The 23,624-nt window shown below is 42.9% G+C and overlaps 1 protein-coding gene across 1 annotated transcript; it reads left to right on the top strand.

Annotated features, from left to right (window-relative positions):
• The first annotated feature begins 4,425 nt into the window (after positions 1–4,425).
• Positions 4,426–23,346, top strand: LAMP1 (lysosomal associated membrane protein 1). Its single transcript, XM_055801148.1, has 9 exons — positions 4,426–4,610; positions 13,881–13,996; positions 15,330–15,543; positions 15,650–15,811; positions 19,452–19,666; positions 20,221–20,343; positions 21,254–21,323; positions 21,500–21,670; positions 22,326–23,346. The coding sequence occupies exons 1-9, from the start codon at positions 4,442–4,444 to the stop codon at positions 22,463–22,465; spliced, it is 1,380 nt and encodes a 459-aa protein (XP_055657123.1). The 5' UTR covers positions 4,426–4,441; the 3' UTR covers positions 22,466–23,346.
• Positions 23,347–23,624: the final 278 nt, after the last annotated feature.

The raw sequence follows: 23,624 nt of genomic DNA, 5'->3' as shown, positions 1-23,624 counted from the left end.
GGTTTGCCCTCTTTCAGGGGTCTATTTGCCTTACAAGTCACCATCTCCCACTACCACAATTGCATTTGTTCTACTTTCAACCAATTTTTTCTGTTGAAGTACAGGGGTTGTAACACCTATCAGCTTGTCTTCTCTTGTGGCCAGAACTTCCTCGCTTGAATGCACCTTTCTTTGATAACAATGTTCTTTCACCATCTGTTCTTTGTCACTCATCCTTCCGAAGGCCAGCTCCCTTGATTAGAAGTCCCTTCATTCGTAACAGCTTTAGAAAGTGGGTGAGCTTGAGCTAACTTTGTGCACAGATGTGTTTAACATATAGTTAAACACTAAATCAGTGTTGTAATTCAGCAGTTTAGACAACCATTCCCCACCACCACCACTTTCAGACTTAATTTCAGTCCAGGACCAGTCCATTTTCTTTACATTTAGGTGGAGCTAGAGTAACTCCAGTCACACATAGTTTTGTTACTGATCACTATCGTGTGCCCAGTGAGGTGTACTAGTACCTTAGAGGCAGGTAACTTTGGGATGGAAGGGTGCGTGAGTATTACAATGAGATTATTTCATATGAGGAAAGTAATTTTGCCACAATGGTTGGCTCAGCCACAGACATCTTCTCATATATCCTTCATGTGACAACTTCTATGCGACTTGCCAGCTGTGCTGTACCGTCATGTTCCCATTCCTGCAGGGAGCACAAGAGAGCCTGGCCATGGGGTCTCCCCCCTGCTCCCCCCTCCATTACTCCTGTCAGCAGGTGCTGAGCTGGCAGGGTGTGCTGCTCAGGGAGCCGTGGTGAAGTAGATTCCATGCATGCCAACCAACCTGGAAGCGATAGCTGTATTTTACCCTAAAAAGCTTTCTGTAATACTACACTTCTACTAGGTCCCAGTTTTCCCTAATTCCCCCCACAAAGTCATTGTCCCACACCAAGTCTGGTAATTACAGCTCTCCACCAGCCACCAACAGCCTCCTTCCTGCCTGCTACTTCTGTCTTGTTTTCTTAGTTCTGTATTTTAGCTTCCCCTGTATTCCTTTACCTGAACCTGCCTCTATCATTTAACTCCTCTGGTCTGCTGCAGGTGCTTTCTTCCTTTCCTTATGCTATACATCTTTGAAAACAGAAAAAATTACACACTTTTAAGGCAATTTTAGTGCACTTGTTATGCAGATAGACATATACAATGCTACAGGCTTGGGGAAGAGTGGCTGGAAAGCTGCCTGGTGGAAAAGGACCCGAGGGTGCTTGTCAAGAGCAGTGAGCCACCAGTGTGCCCAGGTGGCCAAGAAGGCCAACAGCATCCTGGCTTGTATCAGAAACAGTGTGGCCAGCAGGACCAGGGAAGTGATCGTCCCCATGGACTTGGCACTGGTGAGGCCGCACCTCGAATGCTGTGTTCAAGTTTGGGCCCCTCACTGCAAGGGGGACACTGAGGTGCTGGAGCGTGTCCAGGGAAGGGCAACGGAGCTGGTGAAGGGGCTGGGACACAAGTCCTATGAAGAGCGGCTGAGGGAATGGGGGTTGTTTAGCCTGGAGAAAAGGAGGCTCAGCACCTTATCGCTGTCTACAACTACCTGAAAGGAGGCTGTAGCGAGGTGGGGGTTGGTTTCTTCTCCCAAGTAACAACCGATAGGACAAGAGGAAATGGCCTCAAGTTGTACCAGGTGAGGTTTAGACTGGGTATCAGGACAGATTTCTTGACCAAAAGGGTTGTCAAATGTTGGAACAGATTGCCCAGGGAAGTGGTGGAGCTACCATCCCTGGAGGTATTTAAAAGATGTATAGATATGGTGCTTAGGGACATGGTTTAGTGGTGGACTTGGCAGTGTTATGTTAATGGTTGAACTCAATGATCTTAAAGGTCTTTTCCAACCTAAATGATTCTACGATTCTATTCTATTTGTAGGTTTATGATCTTTGGCAGGTGTGTTAGGGAGAGCGGACTCTGTACTCTAACCTTGGTTATGCATTCCTAGCAAGTATCTTCAGAAGGCAAGTAGCCCTGTTAAGTCAAATAATATGCAGCAAAAGTCTACAGGAAAAATGGAGTCATGTTTTGTGGAAAGTCTTTCCTGGTAAAAATTCCCAACCTGTACTGTCTCTCCCACGCTAGTACTCTACCTTGACTTTGCAGAACAGTTTATATCGTAGTAAAGGCTGCTAGATCTTCTGGGTATTTCCCATGTTCTTTCCCCACTAAACAGCCATTTCTGCCTCCATGGCTCTGAAGAGGGGCCAGGTGTATCATGATTAATCTGTAACTGTGCACGTGTTGGTTGGCCAGCAGCTCTGTCAATCAAAACGCGTAGGGGCTGGGTGTGGACTGCATTTCCACTGGTGATGGGACTACTTTGGTTCTGCAGGGCAGTCTATATACCGGTTCTAACTTTGTGTTTGTTTATGTCTTACTCTGCTATCAAGTTTGATTGATGTCAGCCAAGCAGTCAGTGAGCAGGGAGGCTGATGGCCAACATGGTTGCGCAAGACTTGTCCATTAGGAAAACAGGCTAACAAACACCCTGGTAATGCTTCTGCTGACACGGTTACTGTGCAGTCTCTACACCACTGTAAAAGGTATACTAAGCTAATGATCCACAGCATGTAAGGTCAAGATCATTCTCTGCTGACAGCCTTATGTTCTTTATTTACCAGTTTCTTGCCACAATACTGTCGCTTGATGCAATTATATATTAATTGGCAGTAATCCAAGCCGCTGTCATTTTTCACTTCATAGTCACCTACCAATTCTCCAGTAGAAGGGCAGACTGCTGCAGAACAAGTTTAAACCTGATGTTTGGCCTCCCTCTCTATTTTGTTTTCTGGCAGACTTCAAGTATATCATAGACCTTCCTTCACTCCCCGTGCAGGTCCCAAAAACAGTGATAAAAAAATGAAAACAACCCATGACCCACCTCCATTAACCTCAACTCTTCTGCAGATGACTCACTCAAACACTTGACCAGAGCTGCTCCTAGTCTCCTTTTTCAAGCTAACTTCTGCTTTTGGCAGTACATGGCAAGAACATCGATTGCTAGGAGTGCTGCAGGGAAAAGCAAACTAAAATAAACCATCACTGTCTCTAAAAATGCACAGATAAAAAAGCAACATTAAGAAAGAAATGTCTGTTTATAGCAATAGCATTGAAAGAGAAAGGCAGATCCCCAAGCCATGCTTGAGGGCAAATAAACTTCTCTGCGATGTTTTGGAGAAACAGGAAGCGTAAATGAACCGAGACAAACACCAGGGAAAGGTCATCAAGTTTACAGTAGCTGGGACGACTTCAGCAGGTGGCAGTAGCTAAATTGCATTTCAAATTGGTTCCGAGTAAAAATGCATGAAGGCAGCTTGGGAGCATAAACGATTCTGTCTCAGAGCTGATTAATCGGGAGTACACTGTAAATGAGGAGAGGGATGACATGGCAGTCATTTTGAGAAAACAGAAGCACCCTGGTATCAGCACACTTTCCAATAGTACCAGAAATAGGATTTCAGTAGCAAAATAACTGCTTCTGTGGTTTCAGATGAAGCAAGCATATCCTTAACAGCTTAGATAGGAAAGAGCATTGAATTACAAAGTGATCAAATGGCCTGGGCTTGCCATCTCCATTACAGTGCTAACACCTGAGAATGTGGATAACTAACTTCACCTTTTTTTCTAGTTTTCTCCAAAAAAAGGGATTTCTTAAAATTCTTGTTTACAAAAACATCAGACAGGGCCAGAAACTGTGTGAGAGTGCAATTAACTTTACCCACACACCACAAGTCATTAGCAGTCCCTGTTTTGGCTTGGAACACATACGAGGATTGTATGTATGTGTGTGTCCCCGTGTCTGTGTCCTTGTGTGTGGGGGTGTCCCCCCGTGTCCGTGTGTGTGTGGGGGGTGTGTCCCTGTGGGTGGGTGTGAGGGTGTGTGCATGTCCTCTCGTGTCCGTGGGGGGGTGTGTGTGTCCCCATGTCTGTGTGTGGGGGGGGTTGTCCCTGTGGGTGGGTGTGAGGGTGTGTGCATGTCCTCTCGTGTCCGTGTGTGTGTATGTGTGTCCCCCCATGTCTCTGTGCGGGGTGTGTGTGTCCGTCCCCGTGGGTGGGTGTGAGGGTGTGTGTGGGGGCGTCCCCGTGTCCGTGTGTCCGTCCGTGTGTCCGTGCACAGGCCGCGCCTGAAGGACACGAGTCGCGACACACCGACCCGCGCCAGCACCGGGACACGGGCCGCGCCGAACCCACCCACCCGCGTTCCCTGGGCTCGCGCTGACCCGCAGGCGGGGCCACACCGGCCCCCGGGCCCGCCCCCTCACCGGCGGCCGTTGGGCGCGGCGGAGCCCCGCACCGCCCCCTGCTCTCGCGAGATCCTCGCCGCCCCCCCCGCGCCGGGGCACCCGCTGCACTGAGCGCGTGGGTCACGTGACGGCGCCCGGGCAGGGCCGGGTGACGTCAGAGGTCATATGACCGGCCGGGGCCGTCGCCAGTCTCCCGAGCGCGGAGCGCCGCCGCCCCCCGCCGCCCTCGCCGCCGTTCCGCGCTCCCGCCTGTGCCGCCTCGTCCCGTCCCTTGCCCCCGCCATGGCTCGCGCCCAGGGCGCGCGGGGGCTGCTCGCGGCGGCCGCCCTGCTCGGTAAGGAGGGGGGCGGGGCGGCCGCGGCCTGTGGCGGCGCCCGGCGGGGCGGCCGAGGCAGGGGGGAGGGGTCGCCGCGGCCTGTGGCGGCCCCGGGGCCGGCGGCGCGGGAGGTGGCACCGGGGCGCCGGCTGTCACTGGAAGCCCGCCCGCGGGCTCCCGCCTGCCGCTGCCATGCCGGGGCGGTGACTGACGCGGGGTCCCGGGCCTCCGGGGGGGCAGGCCCGCCCGCGGGGGTGCCCGGCTGCAGGGGGGGCGGCGGGGCCTCTGGGGAGGTGACCGCTCCCTCCCGCTCCTGGCGCCGGGGCCCGGCAGCGCCCGGGAGCCGCGGGCAGCGACGGGAGGTGCAGGGGGGAGGATGGAGGGGAGGCGGCGGCGGCGGCGCCTGGCGGGGGGACCCGTGCCGTGCCCGGGGACGCTCGTGTGGGCACCGGCACTGGATCCAGGGACAGCGCTCCGGGAGCAGCCTGACAGTGCGCCTTTTCCTCTCACGAGGTGTGGAAATGCAGGAACTACTGATGTCATTGCTGGGAAGTAGCGCTCTTCTGTAGGGCACGTAGTGCTCCCGCACTTGATGGCTTTCGTCTTGCTGTATCTTGAGTGAAATCTGAAATGTCGTTGGAATAGAGAGCTTTTAGCGCCTTGGTGAGAAGGTTTGTTAGTGCAGCACAACTGTTTTATGAGGAAGTGTCTTGCTTGTTTACCGATGGCTACCTTGCTTTGGGTCTCTTGCCTTGAAAGCCACATCATGCGACACTATCAAGTTTCTGAAATGTGGCTTTGGCAGCAAAGCAAACTTCTTCAGCAGCTAGTAAGAGTATTTCCTGAATAAAGCAGCAGCTGAGAGTGGTTATCTGCTGTCATTTTGGAGTTTGACAGTCTTTGAAATTATTTTAAGTTTTTCTTTGGTAATAAATATCTTTATTGTTGTTGACTGTACTTTGGTTTTGCTGAGCCTGAAAGATGTCACTCACGAGGGGCACTGAGGGGTTCAGATATCCAGCTTTTGCAAGCCGGTGGCTTACACTGCTCTCTGGCTTGCATTTTAGGATTGACAACTTAAGTGGCATTGAACTGGTGTTGTAGTGGGAATTCTTTGTATAGCTTGTTAGTACAGTTAAGGCTTAAATGAAGAATTGCTTTTGCTTGACTTCTGATCAGCCTGCATAGTTTTAAAGTGGTACCACAGATATTTTCTGGAACCATAGTAGTCTTTCCCTGCTCAATTAGCAGTTACAGATACGATTCAGTGCATTAGATTTGTCACTTTCTGGCATGTGAAATGTGTTCAGTTTCTGCAGCTGAGGCAACAGACTAGTTTATTTTACTACAGAGTAACTATTTACTGACAGTCAGGGCTTTGTTCCAGTGTCTAGGAGCTGGGTGTTTCTGCGTAACTTTATATTAAAGGGGAAAACTTTGTGGTGCAAAGAGACCCCTTCTTGGAGTACAGATGGTGTGTCTACCATCTTGTGCCAGAGTGTGGGACTCCGGCTGTAGTGACAGGAGAAGAAATGAGATAATGAGAAGATAGGAGCTGAATTCTTTAGAGTTTATAGCGTGTTTGCAGCCTTTTAGTCATCTGAGTGAACACTGATGAGGATAGGGTAGTGAACACAGGACACTGGAGGATTAGCATGGGTGGGTCAGGTGTGAAAGCTTCTTTGGCAATACCTTGAGTTTGAGACAATAGAATTATTTTTTTTCTCTCCAGAATACCTCACCACACCTCGCTTACTGTTTCAGTTTTCCATTCACATTGAGCAGCAAGCACTAAGCTGAATATTTCATATGTCAGCATTATGTATTTTGTGATTAATCTCCTCACCATCATCAAATGTGCATATGGAATGAAAAAGATCTAGGGTAGTACAGTGATAAATACAGGGGAAAAGGGGACAACGGGAAGTGAAGTACCTCCCCTCAAATTTAGCTGCTGCTTTTTGAAGTACAGAGGAAGATGGTGCTTGTCTGTTGTTGAACACAATGGGTTAGCTGAATTGTGTACCAGGCCCAACAGAGCTGCTTGTGAGTCCTAAAGCACCTGTAGTTCTTTTTCCTTACTGAAACACAAACACATCAGAGAAAACATTTCTGAAAATCTGGGTTTAGAGTCAGATGTAGATTCAGTATTGGAGAGTAAATAATGAAGTGTCTGAGATTTGGGGAAGGAAAAATGCATTTGACAAGGTAGTGTGATGCTATTTCAGGGTTATTGGCACATAATCCATGTGTTTCTATTGCACAACTCAAGTCCAAAGGGGAATTTCAAACCTTTCAAACACAGTAAAGAGAAACTTGGACAATACATTCCAGCCAGTGAGTAATTTGGTGTTGTATTGTTTTCCTCAGTTTTAGCATTGCTAGCTGCGTGAAACTGAGGCAGAGTATAAATTAGTTTTCAGAAAATACAACTGCTTTTACCTTGTGCGACTTTGAAAAATTATTTTACCAAATGCTGTCCTTAACATAGTGTTTGCTTAATACCTTCTTTAAGTGTGTTGACACAGTCTCTAAGGATCTGAATTTGTGTGCTAGTCTCAGGCCTGTTGTCATGCGATAGGTTAGTCAGCTTGACTTTGGCAGCTTTTGTGACTTGTAAAGTAACTTCTTACCTACTAAGAACTCTGCAGGTTCCCTGACATGCTGCTTTTGAGATATGTTCCCTGGGTTCCTGTTCAGGCTGACAGAGAAGTTTTATTTTTGGTGTTAACCTGTTTCTAGATTGTTCTGTAGTGAATAGGATGTTTGCGAATCAGTAGCAGGTGGTAAATGGAAGAATTACCTCCAGGTATGGAGGAACCCTACTCAAAGAAAAGATGGATATTTTATTGAGAAGTTAACTAATTATCTCTATTAAGCTTTTCTATGTTGTAAAGATAACTTATTTCTAGCACTAAGAAGGCATGCCTCACCTTAGTTTATTGCACCTTAACTGCCAACAGTTTGTCTTGAGTCAGACATGATTTGAAAATTTCTTGAGAAAGCTTGATGTCATAATGGATTTCATGGTATTTATTCTTTTGGCGGGAGACCCTTTTGGGTATGTGAGTGGCAGTAGTTACAACAGCTGTTTGCACACTTTATTGTATTATCTTAATTCTAAATTATATATCTTAAAATGTACCTTATGTTTTGGTAAACCACATTTCCATGTTTTTTGTGCACCTGACTTCAAGATGGACTGGTGTCCTTTTCAGTCTAAGGGTAACAATTTCTTAACCTTCTCTGTCACTTGATAGCACCACTGACTGTCAGTACTACTTTTTCTACTGTAATTTGAAGTGTGAGAATGCTAGTAGCACCCCAGCAGTAGAGTACAGTTTCAGACATGGTTCAGCTCTGTGCAGTGGACTCTTGTCTAGCTGTGCCCTCTCCATTGTTCAGGCTTGAGCACAGCAGTCTGCGCTTAAGTCTATTGTATTAGACTTCAGTGGCTTCTGATTTCTTAATAAGGCAGAATTCAGTCTGTGTAACATGGGAACACCAGGATGTCTTTACTTTTCTTGACAGGGGTGAGATCTAATCTTCTCTCAACAGGACTAGGAGAGTGGTTTTACTCAGGCAGATGGTTTATTATCTTTTTTTTTTAATACCCTCTCCTGTGGGGAGGCTTTCTCTTTAAATTGTCAACACAGTATGCCTTCCTCCAAAATGTTGTTTGGGGCTGTCAGTTACCTTGAAGGATGTGTGTTAGTTGTGTGGTGTGAAATAGCAGCACTAACCAGAGCAAGTGCAAAATGGACTTGTGTGCGTGCTGGAAAGGGTCTAGCCATGAGAGTTCAGACCTTCCAGTGGACTCATGTAATCAGCTGCTGTAGAGCTATCCCAAGACTTCCTTCCTCTAGATAGGAAACATAAAAAAGCTTCATGTGACTAAACTTGAGGCAGTTGTGCAATTCTCTGGACAAATGGCAAGTGTACAGCTGCTAAATAGCCTTTCCTTTATAATGCTTTTGTACTTTTATTAAATTTGTTTATAAAGGCAGAGGTTATTAATTTGCAAACTTGAATTGACAAACAAACATTTACTGCTTTAACAGAAATCAACACTATCAAAACCAATGTGAGGCAGCATTAATTTGTTAGTTGGCAAGGATGTATCTTCCAGGGCTGGATCAGGAACTTGTTATAATCAAGTGCCACCTGCACAAGTGCCGCTGATTCTCTTCTCCCCTAAAGTATTCCATCCTTGAATTAAGCTCTCTTCCCCCTTTCCAGCACTGTTCGTGAAGTGAGTCCAACCTTGTCTTTTCCTGCTATGCTTTCCAGATAGCCAGCGCTCAGTTTTCTGAGTCTGCTGGTGACAGGTAAGTGTAAGTCATCATTTTATGAAGACCATCTTGTCTCAGGTAGAGCGGTTCGTGCATTAAGTCTGTCAAGGCGTTTTCCTGCTTTCAGTTGTTTCCCAGAGATGTATAGTTAGTAAATAGTGTGATCTTTCAAGAAATACATTATTTTTTAAGTTCTTGGGGTTTTTTTCTGTACTATCCCAAGGTGGTATAGATCCTGCATCCTAAGCAAATGATCTTGACTTGGTGTTCTGAGAAAGGACTTGTACAAGGTATCCCTCTGGGAGCGGTGCTTACATTAGAAGACAAGTGATTAGAGGAGAGCATAACTCCTCAGGAATTTTTCCATTGTCTTCTCTGGCATAGATTTAAGAGTCTAAAGTGGTGACTAAGGTCACTGCTTTTCTGCTTTGTTCACAAAATGACACTGAGATGACAGGATCCTTCTGAACCATCAGAATGAGTAAATTGCTGGATACTTCTGATCGCACCTACAATAGAAAAACATTCTTTAAGTAAAACCCAGCATTTCTTATCTCCTTGGATTAATACCCCATAGATAGCAGCGTCTGCTGTGTATACCATAAGAACATCTGGGCAGAGGTGCAGGGCAACACAACAGCGCTGTAGCTCAGGTAGTGATTGTGTAGTGCCGGCGTGGGTCAGCAAGCATCACTTACCTTCGGAGCAGCGCTGCACAGTAATTACAGGGTGGGCTGTAGCCAGAGAGGCTTTGGTGGGTGTGACCAGGCTGTGGGGGTGATACTCTGAACGGCTCTTGAGATGCTTGTGGGGAGCCGGGAGCTGGGTTATGCTGCATCCGTGGTTTCCCTCCCTGATGCCATAGGCTTTCAGTGTAACTGCGAACAGTCTCATCATCCACTGGATAATCTATATTGCTTAAATTACTGATGATGTGAAATACGTGCCCAGCTGGATTTGGATGGCTTGCTGTCCTTTCTTCCAAGAGGGAGGAAGAAATATGCTGAAGAGGTTTTTACTTATGCAGGAAACATGACTATAGTAACAAAACCCAAGGTGTATGAAAGTAGCTTTTGTTTGAGATCCTTGCTGACAATGTTCCATGTTTCTGATGGAAATTGGAGACAAAGTTGAATCATTAACTATAGTAACTGAAGTCTTGTTTGCAAGCAGTGTAAACAATTGCCATTAACAGTTGCCATTGCATTTTTAGAGCACAACCATCCTTCATCTTTGTCCCATAGTAGGTTTCCATTGTATGGGAGAGTAATGCAAGGGTAGCTGTAGTTGGCTATCAGGATTTCAGTTATAAGTGAAAGCATCTTTGTGTGGTAAAGAGATGGGGAATCTAGCCATTCTAAGAGTCATATTCAAAAGGGCTTAGATTTAGATTGTTCAGATGTGCTAGATTTTTCTGTTAGCTTTGTAGTTTTCAGTTTAAAACAAACTTCACCTTTTGAGGTAGATACTGTTAAGATAAATTGCTATATAACCAAGGAAGTATTAGTTTTGTTTGTTTGTTGTATCAGAGTGTTAATGCACTGTGCTTGTTTTTTTGATGTAGGTATGTTAGATAAGGATGCTGGATTTAATTCAAGTGACGCATCCAGCTGTTGCTTCTACAGTTTCACCTTCAATCTTTTCTTGCATGAGGCTGTAATTTCAGAAATGAGGCATAAAGGAAGAGCTTATTTTATGATTTTAAATTGAAAATATGCAGCTAGAATAAATGTGTAAGCAGCCCTTTTTCAAAACCTATTAGAATACAAAGGACGCATCTGAACTAAGTGAAATTTCTTTGATGCAAGTACATTTTTGATGATTCCTCTTCTAGATACCCATAATGTAGTATTTCCAGCTAAGTGAATAATGGACTTCACAAAACTTACTTTTTGCTGTTGAAAAGTCTAGGAGCATTTCAGTTCTGTAGATCTGAAATATTGCCCTTGCTCTTCCACAGATAGTTGTAAAATAGGGCACAGCAGTTTATGAAGAACATTTAAAGTCTGAAGTTAAGGAGCTGGAGGTTGTATCTGTTTCTGTGTTAAGTAGCAGAGAATGATATTATGAGAAGTAAAAGCACTATTCTCAACTTGTAGATATGCCATGATAAAATTGAGCAATACTTTATGTAACTTAATTAGAAATATTCCCAGGACAGATTGATTCAGCATCAGTTTGCTTTTCTGTATTCTTGACATTTTGACTGTAGGCTCTTACTATTTGTGGACTGGTGGTGATTCATGCATTAATCACTAGTCAACACTGAAACTGCCTTCACAAACTCAACAGCTGCTTTTCTGCAAAACCCAGGGAGCTGTTCGTCTGCCTTAAACTGGCTGGAGCAAAGAGTAGGCAGAACCTTCTTTCCTTCAGTGTCTTGACTTGTTCTTCAGTGGTTTTTTGCTAGTTTTTCTTTGCCCCTGTAGTCTTCACACTTTCCTCTGCATTCCTCTGAGACCATGGGAGCAGATGATGCTGCAGCACAGTGCTCTCTGATCGCCATCCTTACGCACATTGGCTTACTTGCAGTGGAACAGCCCTCTTGCCACTTCAAGGACAGCTCAGTGTCTCGTGCTTGATGTGTCTGTCTCATCACTGACACTGCAAATCCACCAGCTGCTGAACATTTCTCAAGGAGTGGAGGTTTATAGCGTTTGTTCCACACTAACGAAATTGGGATTCGTGTCATGGTGTGAACTTAACATTCCAAAAATCTAGTAGTTTTGCAGGTGATACATTTTACTGTTTGTTCACACCCTTTATTTTCTTACTACTGAAGCTTGCTGAAAGTGATTTATCAGCTCTTCATTCCCAGACTCTGGCTTCCATTTGGTGCTTTCTGGTACTTCTGCATTGTCTTTTGTTGTTCTCTGAATCATTTATAATGGGCAGGTCTGTCACATTTTCCTGTAGGTCAGCAACATTTTTCTTAATTGCTTCTCAGTCTTTTATTTCTCTTGCAGTTTTAATTTTTTTTTCTTCTTTCATTCTTTTACTGTCTATTATTTTTTTATTTTTAGCTCTAATTTTGCCAAGATTTTTAATAGCTGTCAAACAAGGGAGTCTGCATGTGCACTGAAGGCTTTCATTCTAGTATGTTTTCCATTGGTAGTGTTAGTTCAAGTAGCCATGGACTCTTATTGCCTGCCTCTGTGCTAGAAATCTTCAGGAAAGCATAAGCAGCTTGCTCTTGAGAAAAGAAGGGGTTGGGTAAAATGTAAACAAGTTACAGATGTGAACTCAAACTGAAGGCAATTTTGCAAATTGAAACTTCCATGTGAAGGAGCATTGACTGTTTAAAGTACTGCTCTAAACTGCAATGAATAAAATTTTCTTTGTGAATATATGTTCCTTAATGAACATTATGAAGTAGACATAAAGGCAAAGGTAGGACAGTTTTGCTGTGAAATATCAGTTTTCTACAGTACCCATTCTTAAGCAATTTGTTTCTTTTCTCTGTCTTTGGTTTCAAGTCAAGGCTCTTCGAACAGCTGCATAAAGTGTACTAATTCCATCTTAAGCTTTGGCCCCCTTTGGTGCTGGGGAGGATACATTGTTGCTAAGGGGAAGGCAACAAGGGAAAATGCTTGCTGAGTGCCAGAGAAATTGTTCCCTATGTGTTCCTACAACTGAAGGGCCTTCTACCAAAGTCCGGATGGCAAAAGTCCAGTTTTTCATAATAATTGTCTTAACACAAATGTACGCACCATCATTTTGTAGTGAAAAGTTTTAAAATCAGGATTTGCTTTTAGAAAACTTCTTAGGGAGGGAAGCTAGCTAATGGATAATCCCTTAGCTGGATCTTTTTGCTGTATCAGCAGTTGAATGGATTAGCACGTTTGACTCTTTAAAGCTTATTTGCTGGAGATAGTGGTTTATGTCCTAGAGCTGCACTTTTATCAGGTTTTCTGCAAGACTGAAGTTGTTGCGAATGCAAGCTGATAAAGTGCTAGCATGAAAATGTTGCAGGCTTTTTGCAGTGAGGCTTGTTTTACATGTGTGTGGTGACAGACTGAGAATCAGAAAAATTAAAATTCTACAATAAAGAACTCTGAACACCTTGGTATGATTTCAGATACAGGAGATCTGTCCGGTTAGCCCTTACTGCAAATGAAGTATGAGACAACCAGCTTTCTGGCTGTCTCCAGCCTGCTGCAACATGTCCCCTAGGTGAAGCTTCTTTGGCAGTGGATGCTGCTGTCAGAAAGGATGATTCTGCGCTGCTCTTGCTGCGTGTTCTTACCCTGTTAATTCAGTACTAGTGTGGGCAGTTGTACTAGTGCTCTGAGCCCTGGGGCTGGAGGGGAGCAAGTTGGGGAAAAGCTTTTGTCAGCAGCTCAGTCTGAGGTTAGCTTAAACCAGTCAAGAAAACAGAACCTTGGTCTGTGTCAAGGTCTTGGCACCCATCCTCCTATCAAGTGCAGAAAGCATGATGACAGTAAAGAGAGGTTCTCCTGGCAAGGGTGACATGCTCTGTCACACCATTTTTGGCAGTCCATCCAAAACATCTGCAGTCAACCCAAGCTTTCTAAATGCTGCATTCAGTGCATGTACAGCTGAGTGTCCTGGTACAGCAGCGGGAGTAAAGGCTGCGTGGTGTGCTGCTGGGGAAGGCTGAGTGCTATATGAGTGCAGGATCAAATATGCTAAGTCAATTCTGCCTGAAGCTTGCAAAGTAGTCACTGTGTAGGGTAAATGCTGCGTAGCTGCCTTGAACAGTATCACTGGTGTTTGTTGCAAGTTTTTCTTAGCCTCTGAGGACCCAGACAACAGTTCTGGTTTGGATGGCTTTGTCTTTTCATAAATGGGGTGTTAAATTTGTCCTCTGCATTAGGGATGTTGAAGCTAGTATAGAAACTGTTAATGCCCAAGTTTCCAAACTCAAGTGCTACTTAGGATGTACTCACAAAATGTACAGTTGTACATTTTTGTCTGTTCGGGATCAAAAATAAAGGTTTGTCACACCAAGTTAACCACTTGTCATTCTTAACAGGCTTTTTACAGGTGTCGTCTTCATTTGAGGTGAAAGATTCAAGTGGTAAGGTCTGCATAATCGCTGATCTGACAGTAGCCTTCTCGGTGGAATACAAAAGCAGTGGGCAAAAAGAGGTAAGGGGAGGCAATATCTCGCTGCTTGTCTCTAACTTGTGTTTGTAAAATGTGTGGTATTTCTGCATGTGTACAGCATTCCAATTTTTTACAACTATTTAAGCATGTAAAACTGCTTCAGCAGAGATTTCCCCCCTCCTGGTCATGTTGCATCAAGTTTTCTTTATTACTGATGCTTCTTCTAACTAAGCAACAGGGTTCAGGCTGCCTGAAACCACCAGAAATAACAATGTGTGAAATTCCTTTTGTAACTGAAATTCCACACCAATCTGATAGGTAGTTAAAGTAGTTTTCATTGGAACTGTAAAGGCAAAAATGCTTACCAGTTGTCTTTCGGTGAACTTGGTCATACTTACATGGACTAAATCTGAACTGAAGTGGCTGTTGATGTGTAGCTTTTAAACTTCCCTTTAATCTGTGATCTTCTCACTTGGCAAATCTCTGTTTCAGTGTGTCTACAGATTAGTGCAGTGCTTGCAAGCTGTTCCATGTTAACAGGAAAAGCCTGTTAATGGAAAGTTAAGAATTTTTATTTATAAATACTCTGCTTTTCAGTTTATTTTTTGGTATCTCACTACTGAACAGGAATTGTGGATTATTTATAATCTCATTGCAGTTGCATGTTTTGAGGCACTCTTGTTGAAGTTGATTTTTTTTTTCTAGCTATCCTACTACTATGCCAGTGATGCACTAGGTATGTGTGATTTATGCTGAGAGTTCTGTTGCGTAGTCAGCTTTTTCAGTGGTGCCGATAGCCTGAAAACTGGCTGATACTGGTATACAAGTTTGCGTTCAGAGGTGACTGCTTTCATAACATGTTTTTGGCTGTTTATTCTTGTAAGCAGTAAATTCAGAACTTCCCAGTAAACATTGTGTTGGTCTTCAGGTACCATGTTACTTCTCAACGTGTAATAAACACAAAAGTATTGTAGCCAAACTGTGTAGGCTGTATCAGTTGCTTTTGGGTTTGCTCAATTGTACGACAAGAAGCAAAGCTTAAATTCTCTCGTTTTTCCCATTTCCAGAGTTTGCCAGATTTGATTCACCTAGTTCAGACGTACCTGCAAATTCATAGTGCTAGTTCAGGGGTAAAAAAAGTCTTAAGAGGTGCTGTATGTACTGTTTTGTCCTCAGATTTCAGAGAGCAATATTCTTAGAAATCCAAGTGCCAGTAACATGCTACTTCCTATATACAGGTATGTAAGTAGACATCTTACAGCATGTATGAATGTCAGCTGTATGTTTTATAACGGTTTCATAGGATATTTAAAAAGCAGTAAGAAAAAGCTGTTACACCATCCCATTTAAATGTGTTTTGTTTTCTACCCCACAGTTTGCATACTTTTTTCTTCCACAAAATGCTACAGTAGATCCACAGAGCTCATGTGGTAAAGATAACACATCTCATCCACTTCTGGTGTTGGCTTTTGGAGCAGGACATTCATTAAGCCTGAATTTCTCAGAATCTGCAGACAAGTACCAAGTTGAAGAGCTAGTTTTCCACTACAATCTGTCAGATGCAACTTTATTCCATAATTCAACTGCAGGTAAAATGAAAACTTCCTGTTCTCATTGTGTAACCCTTCCAGATGTAATACTAATTTGTTTCTGTAAATACTGTTAACATACTAATGCAATATAATCTTTTTACAGGTGAAATGAAGAGAGTATCACATAAAACTATTATTCAGGCATATATGGGCACAAAATACAGATGCATCAGCTCCAAGCATGTCAATATGAAGAATGTGAACATTACTTTTAGCAATGTTACTTTGGAAGCCTATCTCACAAATGGCAATTTCAGTGTGAACAGTAGGTATCTTGCAGCAGAAAATGTATGCGGTGAGCTAGTGTTTCCAGTAATAGATTATTTCCTTTTAAGTCTTTATTAATCGTATTAGGCAAGTACAAGCTGGATCTGGAGCTGTGATAACAGCATCTTTCTAAATGAATGGAGTTGCTTCAGGTTTTCTCTGTAGGGGTGTCACCATCCACGACTAGAAGACAGGGCACTGTGTTCCCATGGGTTTTGTATAGGTATTTGGGAACATTCCTTCTGTTAATGAGTGTTCACAGGAGTAAACAGGTGCTGCAGTAGGTCGACTGGGCCCATAGTCAAAATCCTAGTTTAAGAAGTATCTGGTAATTTCCAAGTATTATGCCTCCAAACCAAAGTAATTTGAACTAGTTACTGTGTGCTTTGGGGAAAATTGGTGGTAAATGGCAGACAATGGAAACTGGCCTGTAGGGCGCAGATATGTACACATTCCTACAGGAGGCTTTATCTAAACTGTAACAGTGATGTTCTTTCTCTGTCAGGCTCAATCACAAAGCAATTTTTTGTACTGATTGCTTGTATTGAAAAGCATTTTGGAATTTTACTGCTGTAATGATTAGAAGAAGATTAACTACTTCATGGTGTGCTCATGTCCTTTGCTTTTGTGGCAACAGTCTTCAATCATAAAGAGCTATGTAAACTGACCACCCATGCTATCGTAAGGAGTGATAAGTCTTTGCTTTACTTTTGGGGCAAGTAAGAAGTCTTCATCTTCTCTGGGGAATGTAGAACTTTTCTTATGCTGTTAATCCCATTTATGCACCTTTTAAGTTGAAATGAATCTTAAAAACTAGGGTAGTTAGTGCTGGCATGCGATGGATAAATTGAACAAGTGCCTTCTACAGGAGTATCTCAACCTGTATGTCTGAAAAGTGCCTTGCCTGAGGATGATAATACTGGCATTGACTTCTTTTATGGCTGCCTCACGTGACTGGCTCAGATTTCGGTGTGTGTTGTTCTCTTGATCAGCCTTTTCCATTTAATTAACTAGGCCACAGCAAAGATGTGGACCTACCTTTGTCATTTCAAAAAAACTTGATTTCTGATTCCAGTATTCAAAACTCATGTCACTTTTTAATTACGATGTCTTGATCCCATTACCATAATTAAGTGTAAGTGATCAGTTATCAGCAGGCCTGAACATAAGCCACGATACTGAGGAAAGCTTCTTTAACTTCTACAAAACCTCCCTACTGTGTGATACTTTTAAGACCACCTATTATATGTTCTTACATAGTCCTTTAGCTTTAAAAAAAATAATATATTATTTCTGGAAGGTATTCCTTATGCAGCACAAGTTTGTCAGCATTTGCTTTATTTTCTGTTCTTATACTTTCTTCTCTTCTTATTTTAGAGTAGTATAAATGCTTTAATTTGCCACAATCGCTTCCCCAAAGTTGCTTTTCTCCATCCTGTGGTACCACTGTCTTGATGAAACTGTTGATCCTCAGAAAACCTACGTGATTTCCTATGATCCTGGGATAAACACTGGTCTGAATTCAATCTTTTTGTTTTGGAGTTTCTTTTTTGTTTCCACATTCCTGTTACCCATGCTGCCATGTGCAGTTTTTTCTTCAAATTGGCATCATCCCTACATTTTTATTACTGTTTTGGGTCTGCAGCCAGATATTTTTTCCATTCCTACCGCACAGTGAACTATCTCTCTCTTGTGGTTTTGTGGTTTTTGGGGGTTTTGTTTGGTGGGTTTTTTTTTAATTCAGATGGTTAAAGAATTCTCACTTTATTCTTTTTTTAAAATCTTCTTGACCCTGAAATCACATTGTTCTTTCCAGATCAGTTTCTTCTTTTCATTCTTGGAGGCTTGAAACTTCCCTGGTCCTTTTGGCAGCTAGTTATCGATATTCTTTTCACAGCAGCTTTTTCATTAGAGAATATTTCTGCTGCTGATCTGGGCAAGGCTTACTGAAGGGAAGAGGAGTCAATATTTAGTGCATCTGTGTATCATTAGTGATAGTAGCTTCTGTCGGTGTACCTAGAAGTTAGTGACTGAGGTTACGGTAGTGATTATCTGCAGATCTGAAGAATAGGCAGCTTTCATTTTATCTGTGTTGATAGTTTTGTCAGCTGCTTTCCTGTAACTCTGAAGAAGACACATCTCATCTTCAAGTATGTCTCAAAGTTACTAGGAGCTATGCTGTAAATCAGTTCAGTAAAAATACTGTACAAGACTCCACCTAAGACAAACTTAGAGCTGAAGTGATTTGGTCATTTCCATCTCTGTCAACTTGAGTAAGAGGCTGCATGTCTTGAGGTCCTGGAGGTGAAGGGAAATTCTCCCTTGAAGTACCAGGTAAAGTTGCTGTTTGGTTTATTTATTAGGAAATGATCACACGTTGGGACCTGAGCAGTATTAGTCTACAAAAGATAGGGTTGTTCCTCCGTTCATCCACCTTCCCTCTGCTTTTTGTCTTTCCAGAAATGGAGTAGAAATAGGAAAGCATGCTATGTTGGAGTCTGTGTGACTTCAGAAGGTGTGGTTAGAATTCTTCTTTCTTGAGCCATAGTCGAAAGTTAAGTTGCTGTTTAAGAAGCTAGTTATTAGATATTAGATATCTACAAGATGCATATATGGGTTACATTTTAGAGGTAGGCCCTTTGAGTCAGAATTGACTGCTGCAGCAGTTGCTGTTGTCCTTATAAAGTTGCAAGCTGTTATCTCTGACATGTGGACATGACCTTGGCTTGGAACATGGAAGCTTCTACAATAATGCCTTTACTATGACCTTTGGTCTTGGCTTAGATGTTCAGTGCAGGAACCTTCTTGGCTCCCAGATCAAGTTAATAATAACGTGTGGCTAATAAATTGGAGTCACTGTTCTTTCTCTCTTCTTTTGCCTTGGAAGTTGCTGCTGAACTGGATGACAAGAGAAGGCAGTCTTACACATCTTCACTCAGCCGTGTACCCCCGGTGGTGGGTGGCTACTAATGCAGGACTAAAGGGAGGGTGAACATGAGAGGATGTAGCAGAACACTTGCCATGCGAAACAGTGTCTTAAAATCCCTTTCTTTAAGGATAGAAGAGCCACAGCATTGCTATGAGGACTTGAGAGGTCCAGTATTATTTTAATGTTACTGTGGGTATTGCCAAAATAATGACATAGGGTCCTTGCAACCTGGAAGTGTAACTGAGGGAGGGGGAGGAGGACAGCACATCTTCTGGGAGGCAGTTTTTAACAGTGGGCAGGAAAACTGTTCCTCTGCTTCTAGCACACAAGTGCCCACCAGAGTGTCTGAGGGGTACTCATCTCAGCCTTGCTGTGAGCATACGGCAGGAACGCTGGCTCTGTCGTGTGGCAGTGTCTTATTTATCCTGACTTGATGGCAAAGTGAAATGACAGGCGTGAATGAAAGCAGGTGCGGTCACCATGAACTTCTGTAAATGACAGCAGAGGTGTCATTTTCAGATGCCAGGCTTTAAAAGTGTCTCAAACTTTGCAAGAGAGTTTAGGTAATGCTTTACCATTGTGTTTCTCAGCTTTTATTATCATGTTAGGAAAAGCTGCTTGAAATTATCCTCTTTTCCCTTGAGGTTTAAAAAGGTAGATCATCCCACAGCTTAATTTTCTTTGGTAATAAGTTTTCCTTTCCCTCCAGAGACAGAATGTGCTGAAGATATGGTCTCTACTACTGCTGTAGTGCCTACAACTCCTAGACATACTACTAGCCAGGTTCCAACTAGCCCAGCACCGACTGCATCACCTCCAAATCCTGCAGTTGGTAAATACAATGTGACTGGTCCAAATGGAACCTGTGTACTTGCCTACATGGGCTTACAGCTTAATATCACCTATCTAAAAAGAGATGAAAAGGTATGTTTTTTTCTTTTTTTTTCTTCAAAGCTTTCAGATTCCTTCTTTGGGGAAGACTGGGTAAATTATTGTAAGCTAACTTTTTTCTTTAAAAATCCCAGTTCTTTGTAGTGTTCCTTCGTGGCTGTCCTCTATTGAATTGCTTGATTTGGATTAGACCAGTGACAGTTCAGCTAGTTCTCTTCTATTGAAAGTGATCATGAAAGATTTTTCCATTCAGTAGGGACGCTTAAACTTGTCTGTCAGATCCAGTAAGTGTATACAGCCATTCCACAGAAGCATTAAAAACGGTCAAGATAAGAGTAGGGGGAAACCCTGTTATCAGAGATGCCATCTAACCAAGATTTTAAAACTGTTAAATAAAATAGAGGAATTTGGCCTGAGATGCGGCTTACACCAGCTTGTAACTTGCAAGTGGTATCTGCCCAGTGACTGCAACGTGTGGGCAAATCCGGCATTGTATGGCTGTGAGTGTAAGCAAGCTAGAAGCCGACTGAATATACGGTGATGTGTTGGTCTCTCTAAATGTCGTAACTAATCCTCTTCTCTCACAGGTGGGTTTGGATTTGCTGAATTTCATACCCCATAATACAACTTCTTCTGGGAGATGCGACAATACGTCTGCCTTGTTGAATTTGACTTTTGAGAAAACGAGGGTTATCTTCCACTTTGCATTGGTAAGTATCTGAGGGTCTGCATGACATTTCACGTGGGAAAACTAATCAGGGCAAGTACAACAGAAAAAAGATGCAACTACAGGAAGGGGGAGCAAATAATTCTTTTGGTTTTAATACTAGGATTTAAATTGTTTAATACTTTATGACTGTTGTGAGGAAAAGATATGTACATGTATATCTGCACACATATACATAGAAATGTCTTTTGTTTGGAATGGAAAAAAAAAATCAAATGCGATTGTATTGCCTAGTTTCTAAAGCTTCTTGCCCAAACTGGGAACAGCCTGTGACAAGTAGGCATCTCACCTAATCGTACAGATCTGGAACTGATTTAAGTCCTCATTAATAGTACAGCCCAAGCGCCATGTGTGCTTGTCTTATGGTCTCGTCATGGTTGGGAATCCTGTTTCACACAGCCCTGCCCCAGGGCTCTGTTAGAGTGGCGTACCCTTGGGGACTGAAACCACTGTGTTTGTCAGACTCCTTTTAATACTCTGGGGATGTGATCGTGTTTGATCACTTGACCTGTTGCTATAAATTACTGTCCACATCTCTGTGGGGTACCTCTCTGTGGAGCTGCTTTGAAGCTGTATGTGTATGTGTAGTGCAGGTGAGATCATTGCACTGGCATGGGTCGGACTATGCCTGTAGCTGGGGAATCAAATCAGGAGTCTGAGGGGTGACAGCCCCCCTTTTTCTTCCCCCCTTCCCTTTCCCCTCTTCCCTAAGGCACATACCTTCTGTAACTTTTCTCTCCTTAAGCTCTTCCTTTGGATGCTAATCCCAGTTGTGGACTATCCTTTGAAAACCTTTCTCAAAATGCATGCAGAATTGAACACAAGTGTTAACGGCTTATGTTGTACATCATTAGCTTAAATGACAACTGCTGGTTTCTTTTTTTTAAAAAAAGAATGCAAGTACTGAAAAATTCTTCCTGCAAGGTGTGAATGTAAGCACGACTCTGCCTTCTGAAGCAAAAGGTAGGGACTTTTAAGAAACTTATTTTCTGTGACTACTTCTATAAATATTAAGGGTAATCTGCATTAAATAACGTTAGAAATGTTGAGGATGAATGCGATGAATTTAATTAATTAAACCCATGAGCTTACAGCTCCTGTTCTTCAGCATTCTGTAATAAGACTTTCTCTTAACACAGTTCCGAATTTTGAAGCATGGAACAACAGCATGAGTGAGCTGAGGGCTACAGTAGGGAACTCCTACAAGTGCAGCGCAGAGGAGAATCTCCAGGTCACGGACAAAGCCCTTGTCAATGTATTTAATGTTCAGATCCAGGTTTTCAAGATCGACGGGGACAAATTTGGGGCAGGTAAGAGGCTTACATTTGGGGGGAAACCAAGATTTGTGAAGTACACTTTGATATAAACTTAATATTTTGTAGTGAAAGGTCAGCCTGTGGGGTGCTATGCTGAGTCTCTGCATGCCCTACTACAGATGTTGTGGAGGCTAAGACGTCCGTGTTGAGGCTGCTGTGAGAAGTATGTGAAAAGCTTTGAAGTAACTAGAACTTGTTCCTTGTGGTCCAGAGGAGAATTAAGGAAGAGCGTTAACTTTCCCTCCTAACTGTGTGCAGATAGCTGTATGAAAGGGATAGTAAAGTTCTGGGCGCTAACAGACTCTTAGTTAACGCTGTCCCCTCTGACTGTGGTGGTTAAAGCAAAACAAAACTCCCACCTGAGGAGTTGCATGGATATATTTGATGGCTAAGCTTGTGCGTAAGAGTAACAGCTCTTGAAGGAAACTATTACAAACCTCTTTATTGGGCATACAACAAGCACTAGAAAGACTTTGTCCTGAATGATCACAGTTAGTGGAGGTGGCTTCCTCCTGGTTGTTGGCAAGCTAAGCTAGAAGTTAACTTGAGCCAGTTTTATCTGTGTACTGGGAGCAGAAGCTTGCAGTTCTGAATTGAGCCATCTGTTGCTGCCGTAGTGCCTAACGTGGATCTTTTTCTCTCTCTTCAGTGGAAGAATGTCAACTGGATGAAAATAACATGCTGATCCCTATAATAGTTGGTGCAGCTCTTGCTGGTCTTGTTCTAATTGTCTTGATTGCTTACTTGATTGGCAGAAAGAGGAGCCATGCTGGATATCAAACAATTTAATGACTTGCACTAACATCCACTATAGATGAAAAGCAATTGCAAGAGCCTGGGAAAAAAGCCCCCACACATTTCCCCTGAGCTAAAATTGATATTGTAAGGGAACACCTTTTCTTGCAAATTGCTTCTTCTTTAAAGTCTGCTTTATTAAATGTGAAATCATCCTGCAGCATTTAACTATGCACAAAAATAACTTCTGAAAATTCTGGTGTTTAATTTTGCTAACTAGTTTAAATATTTACCCACTTAGAAACAAGCTAAAAGTTTTTAAGGGTGCTTTTTTGGAATTGGCATAAGGTCATGTCAGCTAAAGATTCCAGAGAGGGATGTTGCTAATTCACACTGACTCAATTTCAGAGCTCTTAACAAAGGGAAAAGGTTCAGTCTTTGTACCGCTGCCATCCAGTGATGATGTTAATTATACTGATGATGCATTGTGGGAAAAAAAACCCCAGTAACAACTGACAAAATTGGAATTTAAAATCTAAACTCCACCTTGTCTCTTAGGTGTGTATTTTTTACTAAGCTTTAAACTCGATGCCTGGCATATGCAGGGTGTGAACGACGCAATACTCAAACCTTACAGGAACTCTTTACAATTGGACAACTCCCCTGTTTGATATTTTTGATGCTATGCCAGCTTGTTAGGAGCTGGTACTTTTTTAAAATGGGTGTTATTTTTATTTACTTTTTTTTGTAAAGTGACTTCAGTCTGTTCTGTTGGAAGGTCCAGAGAGATCCTGTTACTGCACACGTGTACAATATAGATCTCAATCTGCTGATTCTCTTGCTTTAAACTTGGCTGGGGGGTTGTACACTTCAAGGATCAGTTCTTATGTATGCATTGCCTGTAACAATGCTAATAAAGACACTTTTTTTCTGTATCTCTTAGTGTATTGCTCATGACTTCTAAAAACATTTGGCTGTTTGGTAAGTGCTAAAATCTTGGTTTGTCTCTACTTGGGATGTTTTAATGATCCTTTGTGGAGTTACGTTAACCAAGTGTGGTTTTGGTTTTTCCTCTGCGGCACAAAGGTGAGGCTGAACTGCGTATGCTTCTCCAGAAAGTCCCTTGTTTTGGACTTTGTGCTTGGAAACAGATAAAAGCTTCTGTGTATCAGTAACCTGGCATCTGGAGAAGTTCATTTTTCCATTAAATTGC

This window comes from Falco peregrinus, chromosome 4 (assembly GCF_023634155.1).
Source record: "Falco peregrinus isolate bFalPer1 chromosome 4, bFalPer1.pri, whole genome shotgun sequence".
NCBI classification, from domain to species: Eukaryota; Metazoa; Chordata; class Aves; order Falconiformes; family Falconidae; genus Falco; species Falco peregrinus.
Note: the sequence above shows the minus strand (reverse complement) of the source record. Positions and strands in the feature narration are given on the sequence as shown.